General features: G+C 37.2%; 1 protein-coding gene across 1 annotated transcript in view; it reads right to left on the reverse strand.

Annotated features, from left to right (window-relative positions):
* Positions 1 to 10,338, reverse strand: part of DNAH14 (dynein, axonemal, heavy chain 14) — a 641,625-nt gene that overhangs the window by 342,296 nt on the left and 288,991 nt on the right. The window contains 2 exon segments of the mRNA XM_006871162.1: positions 4,564 to 4,722; positions 8,705 to 8,821. Coding sequence (XP_006871224.1) covers positions 4,564 to 4,722; positions 8,705 to 8,821 — 276 coding nt within the window.

Here is a 10,338-nt window from a genome sequence, read left to right on the forward strand (position 1 = left end):
AACCTTTCCATTCAATTTGACTTTGTGGCCCAGTTCTTTATTCTAAAGAGCCACACAAGAGTGGCTAAATAAGGGAGTTAATATAAACCTTCTCAAATTGAATTACTTATATCTCTTACAAAAGGATTCATTTAGGAGATACCCATTGTTTTTACTTCATGTTCATTTAAGGCCTCCTCATATTTTGCTTGTACCTGTTGCTATCAAATTGATTTTGATTCATATGGACCTTCTAACAAATCTAGCACAACAGAAGTACAACAGAAAATGAAATTCCCTGAACATTTTTGCCAATACAGTCTAAGGGAACACTTTTTTTTTTTTAAACTTTTTAATTGTGAATTGATTGAAGGTTAACATACAAGATCATCAGTTTGGCATTCAACAAATTATACGCTGTTTCATGTCAGTGATTACAATCCCCTCCCTGTAACAACAGTTATCTTACTTCCTCCCTGTGGCTTCCCTTTTACATCTTATATTTCACAAATGAACAAAGCAAAAATGTGATGTACACATATAAAATAAAAAATATTCATTTAATTGTCTTCAGAGCATATTCTGCAAGTCAGCCTCCTGCCCACAGGCACACAGCCTGATCAGTTCATGGGTCTAGCACCCACAGCTTTTGATAATAACTTATTGGAGCTAAATAGGGACTCAAGGCTTTACAATTCACTAAAATACTAACAATAGAAATGCTCCTGTACTAAATTGAAGGAAAGGTATAGGTTATCGGAGATTTACAACTTCATTTTGCCTTAACTTTTTGAGTATGGAACCTAGATAGTGAGACTAATGCATCTGGTAAAAGGCAACACAGTGTTGAGAACTGGGTAGCAACTGGATTGAATTACTACTTTGATAGTAACCAATGACTGGAAAATGCCTACATTAAGTTGGGGATTTGAGGTGTAATGAATTATCTAATATGTCTCTTCTAGCCTTAGTCTTTGTAACTACTACCAAACAACTCGTTCCCTGATGGGTCCAGGTGAGGGAAAGTGGGAGAAAATGCTGATTAGGATAATGTGATTCAGCTGTGGATATTAACAAAGTTAATTGTAATTGTAAAAACTTGACACTCTAACAGGGGTATACAATGAGTCATCTCAAAAGCGGAAGGGGGGATCGTATTACTTTCAAAGAAGTAGAGCCAGGAGTGAAAAACATATTTTGGACCCAGAGATCCCTGAATATTGAACCTCCATGACTCAGGGCCAGAAAGCTGTGTCACCAGAGGAGTGGCAGGTGGAGCAGAGACAGCAGAATCAAGAACCAGGGCACAAGACAGAGCAGTGTGTTTTCCAGCCCATAGAGCAAGTAAAGCTGAGTGACTTTGGCCAGAAGACTTGCTTGTAGAGTGGGGTGCCATAAGGCATAGTTGTTGGAGGAGCTTGGTTTGCTGACCTATGGTGCTAGAGCGGAGTGCCTTCAGGTTGAAGCTTATGGTGGAATGGTGGGAACTCTGAGCATTTACCAACAGCTCTAAAAGCGCTTTGTAACACTACTGTGGCAGAGAGAGGTCTACCTGTAGTCACGGCTGAGGAGAGACTGTCCTGATGGAAGAGCTGTGCCCTAAACATTTCTGACCCTGAATTGTAACCTGTGGACTTCCTTAATAAAGCCCATAACTGTGAACATGTGTTTGAGTTTGGCTTGGATTATCGAACCCAATAGAGAAGTAATGATTGCTATGGGAGGGATGGTTGATGCCATTGTAATTTTTGGCAGGAATATATGTGTAAATTTACTTAAAGCAACAGTGACTCTGTAGGAACCTCAGTCCACAGGCTAGGAAGGCGCTACATATGCGATCCCATAGTGCTTCTATAAATTGGCCACAATGTAATGAATAGATGAAAAAATTGATAATGTGCACCATAGGCAAGTGTGTGATGAAACACACATTCATATACTATTGACTATTGTTAAGTGCCGTTGAGTTGGTTCCAACCCATAGTGACCATGTATAGGGTTTCTGAGGAGCAGCTGGGGAGCTTGAGCTGCCAACCTTGCAGTTCAAATCAACTTTGCAGTCTGATGCATTAACCCACAGTGCCACACCAGGACACCAATTCTATTGGTAAGAATATAAATTAACATAGTCTTTGTGGAAGGCACTTTTGCTTTCACACAATCACAAATAATTAAATCACGTACTTTGATCCAGAAATTCTACTTTAAAGAATTCTCAGAAATTGTAACTTCCAGAATAGATGTCTACAAAAATACATGTATGCATTGTTTATTTCATAAAACTGAAAACTAATTCCAATAGTGGTGTCCTGGGGTTTTTTACTTAATTCACTATTGTCTAATCATCACAATAAACGCTAGGCCCATATCACAGAATCCTGGTGTGTCGCTGTAGAATAAGCACTGAGCTACTGATCACAAGGTTGACTCGACTGGTAACTGTGAGTTAGAATCAACCCGATGCCATTTACCAACAACAACAGGCCCATATCACAGATATAGAAACAAGAGGCTGAGATAGGTTAAGTACAGTGGTCCCATCTGGGGGCATCGAGGCTGGACTGTTAGAGGGACAACACCAAAATGACTATTACTCTCTAAGATTTTTGTGCAATGTTTCTGCAGAAATGTATTATATTGTAATAAAATATCCCTGTAGTTATAACCATAAAAACATTTTTCACATGCTCAGTTTTGATCTATATAACTATAGGAGTCCTGGTGTGGTGCTGTAGGATAAGCATTTGACCTTAAGGTCAGTTTAAACCTCAAGGTTGGTGATTCATGCTCACCAGCTGCTCCACGGAAACCCTATAGAGGGTTGCTATGAGTAGGAACCGACTTGATGGCTTTTAACAATAACAATATAACTACAAGGCTAAAACTCTATGCTGATTTACTTTTTGAGCCTTCTAATGTACTCTGGTCAGAACCGTCATTATTGCCCAATTACAGTGACATGTCAAATCATTTTGTGGTTTCATCTGCACATCCTATAAGTACATGCTGTTTTCATTGTTTTAGCATTTTTATAGCTACTAATTTTGTCAAATTTTGTGGTGTTTTAGCTACAATATTGTTGTAAGTAACATTAGTGAACCTGTATCAATTTTTTTTGAGGAGAGTAGTAATTAAAGGAAAAGAAGAAATATCAAAAGAGTCGTCCACTTTGTTACTAAAAGATGTTGTAACTAATAATGTAATTCATTTTAGAAAGATTTTACAATTTTTTTTTTTTTTACTATTCACATGAATAAAAGATTACTAAGAGATTATTAAGCAAATTACAATTGGATTTATCACATGTTTTTCAATGATTAAAGCTGGTAATAAGCTTTACCAAGGACTCTATCTAAGGAGCTCTGGTAGCAGAGTGAATTATGAGCTGGGCTGCTAACTGCAAGGTCAGCTGTTCAAATCTACCAGCCTCTTTGTGGGAGGAAGATGAGGTTTTCTACTCCCATAATATTTTACAGCCTTGGAAACCCTATAGAGGGTCACTATGAGTTGGAACCGACTTGGTGACACACAACCACCAGCTACCAAGGAGTCTGTCTGATCCAGCACAGGAGGAGGTCCGTGGGAGGGAGGTAACACCAACCCTGGTAATGCCATAACCTAAACTCAGATCACACAGCTAGTAAATGGCAGGACTAGAATTTAAAAAAAAGAAATGTCTGTAGAATTTAAAGTACAAACCATCTGGTAGAATTATTAAAGGGGGGAAATTGAGAAAAAGATTTTACATGCTGATGCTGCAATTTATAATATGACCTGAATTTTGTTGATAAAAAATATTCTTTCCAAATCCTGCTGTTCAACCTTTCAAAAATGTATTATGTAAGTGTATTTACTTGGCTTTCAATCTTATTTTGTATTACGGCTCATGCAAGGAACTTAAAAGTGACAACTAAACTTGTAACTTCACTTCCTGAAATTTTGAAACCATAGATTTGGTTGGACTCCGAGTGACCTGTATAGGGCTTCTTAGGCTTCAAATCTTCATGAGAGCAGAAAGCTTCATTGACTATGTTATATTTAAAACAGGGATAGGCAGACAGGGATGTAGGCTGGGGATGGAAACCTATGTCTAAGGTTAGGAACTACCCTTAAGTAGACTCTGGCCAAGTTACTATAACTTCTTGCAGTTAGTAGTCCAGTGCTTATTCAAAGCACCTTGGACTGCCAGAAGAACACACACACATAAAATCTGCATTGGACAAAGTACAGCCAGAATGCTCCTTAGAATAAAAGATAAGACTTCATCTTATGTACTTTGGACATGTCATCAGGAGGAAGCAGACACTGGAGAAGGTCACCATGCTTGGTAAAATAGAAGGTCAGCAAAAAAAAATAGGAAGATCCCCAATGACATGGTTTGACACAGTGGCTGCAGCAATGGGTTTAAATCTAACAATTGTGAGGATGGCATGGGACCAGGCAGTGTTTCGTTCTGTTGTGCATAAGGTTGCTATGAGTTGGAGGCGATTCAAGAGCACCTAATAACAACAACAACATGAATGAAAACTAGATAATCTAAGCCACCTCCTAGCTCTGAAATTTTCTGTTAAATATCTTTCATACCTGTGAGAAGTACAGGGTAGTAATTCTTTAAAAGAAGGGTTATTAGGAAAGAAAGGCATGTTGTATCTCTGGTAGCTGTATGATTAATATGCTGTCCATATTCATTTATCTTCAAGAGGTTTTCATTGGTTCCTTGAGGGTCAGCTAGTAATGAAGTTCCTTAATGAAAATAAAAGCAAATTTTCAAATGACTTAGAAATAAATATGAACCCAATCTTTTTTTTTTTTTAAATTGTACATTGTAAAACAATTTAAACATATAGAGGTAAGAACAATATTATTGCAAGTGTCTGAGGGTCTCTGCTGAGCTTTGACCTTGACTTTATTCTTTCTCACACATCGTTTCAGATGAACACAGTGCCCACATCCTTAAACGTCCTCACTTTCCTACCCCAAGTCTATTAATCTGTCCTTTTATGCAAGCATCTCATTTTGCCACAGTGAATTATTATGTCTCTTCTAGTCTCAATCTTAAGGAGCTCTGGTAGTGTAGTGGTTACGAATCAGGCTGCAAACCTCAGGGTCAGCAGTTCAAAACTATCAGCCGCTCCACGGAAGAAAGATGAGGCTTTCTGCTCCCATAAAGATTTACAGCCTTGGAAACCCTGTATAGGGTTGCTATGAGTCGGAACCGACTCCGTGGCACATAACAACAACAACAGTCTTAGTCTTTGTAACTCCCACCAAACGACTCTTTTCTTGATGGGTCTGAGTAAGAGAAGGTGGGAGAAGACACTGATAAGATGATAGATTCAGTTGTGAAGATTAACAGAATTAATTGTGATTGTGAAAACTTGGAACTCTAACTCTCAGAAGCAGTAGAAGGGAACTCACTACCATCAAAGAAGAGCCGGGAATGGAGCATGTCCTTTGGATCCCAAGATCCCTGCACACTGAACTTCCTGGACTCAGGGACAGAACGCTGTGACACTGGAGGAGTGGAAGAGGAGCAGAAGCAACAGAACCGAGAGCAAGAACTTGAGATAGAGTGGTGGGTGTCTCAGTTCACGGAGCAAGTGAAACTGAATGATTTCTGGCAGGAAACTTGCTTGCAGAGCAGGATGCCTCTGCAGGGAAATTGGTTTGCTGATCTATGGAACTAGAGTCGAGTGCCTTCAGGCTGAGGCTTATAGTGGAATGGTATGCCCTGTGAGCATTTATCAGCAGCCCAAAAAGAGCTTTGTAACACAGTGAAGATATAGGCCTGCATGTGGGTATGGTGGAGAAGAGGTTGCCTTGACTGGAAGAACTGCCCTGAACATTTTCTGATCTTGCATTGTAATCTGTTAAGTTCCCTAATAAACCCTGCAACTATGATAATGGTGTCTATGTGGCCATTGCAATGGATTATCGAGTCCAGTTGGGTAGCGAGTGCTGTGGGAGGGACAGCTGGTTTATATTTTGCTTCATCTTTCCTCTTGTAAGAATGAGGGAGAGACTATCCTGCCAAGTCCTCTTGCAATCCTTTTTAAAGATCCCTTTGGAAACTTTTTCCATCATCAGTCTTTTCCTTTCTATTGGGATTTTTCATAGTACAAACATGTATGTGCTAGTATCTCATATCTTAGAAAAACTAACATTAATATAGGATATTATACATGAACTAAAACACACACGTACACACTCCAAAATCAAACCTTTCTTGATTCCACAGCTTTCTATAATATTACCCTTAATTCTTTATTCTATTACACATTCAAAATTCTCAAAAGCATTTAATACAAATAGTCTCTATCACCTCCTCTATTATTCACTTCTTTAAAATTAAAAATGATAGCTAATATATTCGCATGGTGCATAATTCAAAAGTACATAAAAGTATGCAGTGAACAATCTCTTCATCATGCTAGACACCCAATTCACAATTTCTTCTGCCTTTTTGGGGGCTATCTTTTAGAGATCTTTCAGTATCAGTACATGGAAAACACTTTTTCTGATCAACATTATTCCATTTTATGACTATAACATAAGTTATTTCACCAGTGCTCTGATTATGGAAATTTATGGTATTTTATTCTACTATTATAAATTAGTAAGGGTGAATTTATGTAGTACGCATGTGGCATTTTGCAAATATGTGGAATTCATGTAAGTGGCATTTTAGGTCAATGTAAACTGGCAATGATTTTGATAGATAATTGCCAAATTGTTCTCCAATATTTGAGAGTACTCCTGTCCTCACAATCTGGACAAATGTTTTGATCCTTGCCAATATTAAAGGTAAAAGATGGTATCTAAGTTGCATTTCTCTCAATTACAAGCCAACTCTTTTTATATTTAAGAACCATTTTAGAATACTGCTTAAATATTCAATCTGAAAAGAGCCCTGGAGGTGTGGTGGATTATGAACTGGGCTGCTAATCACAAGGTCAACAGTTAGAATCCACCATACACTCTGTGAGAGAAAGATGAGGTGAGGCTTTCTGCTCCTGTAAAGATGTACAGCTTCAAAAACCCTACACACAGTCACGGTGAATAGGAACCAACTCAGTGGCACAAAACTACTACTAACTACTATTATATCTGAAACGAATAAATTAGTGAATGTTGAGTGACCTTCAAAACACATCCTCTGCTGATAATAGATTAGGATTATTCTTTTAAAATGAGAACTATTATAGGAAAAAGCCCTATTCAATCATAAAAGTTGATTTTTGAAGCATGTCTAGGATGTCCAAGCAATCTGTTATATTGTGGTTTACAGTGGAAAAAGTGATATTGTGACATTTAGGCTCCTTTTATAGGTTTGGGTTTAAAAACTTGAGAGAGTTTTAATTTCTTCTTAGTCCTTTGCCTACAGAAAATTCTGACTTGGGAAAGCAACCTCACGGTGCCCTGTATAGGGTTTCTGAAGCTGTAAATCTTTATGGGAGCAGAAAGCCTCAGCTTTCTCCTGCTAGAGCAGCAGGTGTATTTGAACTGCTAGTCTTGTGGTTGGCAGCCCCATGTGTAACCCAGCAAAATACCAGAGCTCCCAATAATACTGTGACAAATTATTGTACACTGTAACTTTGGTGTTTGTAACTCATTTAGGATCAGAACTTTCTGAATTTTTCAGGGTCATGATATTTCTGGTTATTTTCAGTCAAAAACTCTTACAATCAGACTTCTAAAATTCTTTTTTGATAAGAGAAATATGACTTCAAAGTAATTCTGTTCAATTTTCATTTACTGAGTTTCTTATATTTGCAGGAACTCTACAAGAAGCTTGGCCATTAAGTTCCTGCACCAAACTTATACTAAACTCTGAAAGTGCAACAAGTTTCTATATGTTTCCTTATACTTAAAGAAGCAGAAAACTGAGAATAAAAGTAATTTAGCATATAGGTGTAGTTGTCAAATTATTATTCTTCCTGACTAATTGCGATGGTCACAACTGTAAAGATAGAAGTTTTGTAACACAAAAGGGGGAGTAGTAAATCTTACATTCCAGGAACATAGGACCCTAGGATCATCAAGGGAGAAAAGCAGGAGTGGAATGTGGGACCCTATCCAGAGAAGCAGTGACACCAGAGTTGGAGGCAGAGATGATGACCTCTGGAGAGAAGGAGCAGCTGATGATTCTAGATTCATGGAAAGAGAAAGGCTGTGTGCTGGCGGTTGGGAGGTAGACTTGCAAAATGTGCCCTTTTGTTGTTTAAATTATTATATATTCCTGAGTGTTTTTGTGTACACCCCTCTCAAAAGCCCCCAAAAGCCAGAGGGAATAGAAGCAAATACTACTGAATGATGATACAGTGAGGGGATTGTAATCATTGCAATGAAATGATGAGTGTAAAAAAATAATTCTTGGCAGCTGCTTTTATAACTAAGTCTAAGTTCTTACATAAAATGTTTCTATTCTTACATAAATGTCCTCTCACTTTTCTCCTGTCAATAATTACAGCTAATTAAAAATTTTCCTATTGGTAAGACCTTCAACACACACTAGTTTTATAATATCTGATTTCATCACATATATTCCAAATTTCTCAAAGTAATATTCAAAGGTTATTTTTAAAGGTACTTTTTATGAACATAGATCTAAACACAAACTTGGAGTGTGTCAGTCCTCAGGGTTGCTTGACATGAGCACTTTCATAAATAGATTATTCCCAATATTTCAGAGAAGACAGACTGTGATTATTAAAATTATTCTTACCTCTTTGAACTAGTGCCTGAGCACTAGGAACTAATTCTGACCAAGGTATGAATTCACATTGCTGCATATCCACAAAATACCCAAAGATAGAACATTTACCAGTTGGTAAGTGGATGCCTACATTAGAACATGATAAAAACATAAGTGTAAATTATAAAACAAGCTAATTTGTGGAATATTCAAATAACTATATGATCTACACCTGAATGAGTCCTGGGGTGGTGCTTTGGGTTAATGTGCTGGACTGCAAGGTCAGTTTGAACTACAAGGTCGGTGGTTCAAGCTCATGAGTGGCTCCTCGGAAACCCTATACAGGGTCACTATGGGTCAGAACTGACTTGATGCCACTCAACAACACCTGGATGATTTGATTTTTGGACCCAAACTAAGTATTTACTAAGGATATATCTGGCATTATGACATTTACAAAAAATATAAAATGAATATATCAAATAAGTTTATCCTTTTTTTCTTGAATATCTTATTGTATAGAATGAAAATTCATTAACTTTTCATAGCTAAAAAACGAGGTGAATCATGATGTGTTATTCTTTGAAATTTAACCCAGAAGTCTTGCTCAAAGTGATATATTTGGATATTATTAAACACACATAATATATTAGTTGCAGTCAAAGCAATGCATTAGAGAATTTCAATACTTATGAGTAACTATCAATAACATTTATTTTCCTAGTATAAAAGTAATAAATTCTTAGTAGAAAATGTTCAGAAATACAGAATAACAAAAGCAAAAGATTTTAACCAGGAATAACAGTGTTAATGTTTGATATATATTTTTCGGTCATTCAAAAAAATTTTACGTACAGTAAAATTCAATTTCTTTTATTTTGCTATGTAGTCCTATGGGTTTTTTGTTTTAGTTTTCTTCCATGTGAGTGGAAACTTGTAGCCACCACCACGGTTAGAATACAGAACATTTCCAACACCCAAAGAATTTTCTGGAGTCTTGGTGTGTCTCTGTAGTGCTAGACTGTTAACTGCAAGGTAAGCGGTCAAAACTACCAACCACTCCTCAGAAATCTTTTACAGGGTCACAGCAACAACAAAGAACTTCCTAGTGTTATCTTTTTGTAGTGGAACTCTTCAATCTACAACTTTGGTAACCATTGATCTATTATTCTTTGTTTTGATATTTTTGCCTTTTCCAAAATGTCCCAAATAGGATCATACAGTATGTAGCATTTTGATACTGGGTTCTTTTACTTAGTAGTATAATGCATTCAGGATTCACCCATTTTGCACTTTTTTATTGTTGAGTAGCGGTGCACTAGTAAAGTGCTCATTAGTTAGCTGAACAGTTGGCAGTTTGAGCTCACTCCTGAAAATGTGATCTCTATATATTATCTATAGATTATCATGCTTCAAATGGATTTGCTATAGATAACATATATATTTTTTTCATGTTTTATTGTGAATTACGTGATAGTTTACATGGGAGAACATTAGCTTTACATTCGTCCTATCAAATATCGTTTCATTGCCATGGTTACAATCCCTTCCATGCGTCATCAACCAACCAAAGGGTATACCCTACAAGTCTGTACCTGGATCCTCAGAACACAGCCCCTCTCCCTTTCTAGGTCTAAAGTTCCCAGCTGCTCCATCTCTCCACG

Source organism: Chrysochloris asiatica, unplaced genomic scaffold, assembly GCF_000296735.1.
Source record: "Chrysochloris asiatica unplaced genomic scaffold, ChrAsi1.0 scaffold00161, whole genome shotgun sequence".
Lineage (NCBI taxonomy): Eukaryota > Metazoa > Chordata > Mammalia > Afrosoricida > Chrysochloridae > Chrysochloris > Chrysochloris asiatica.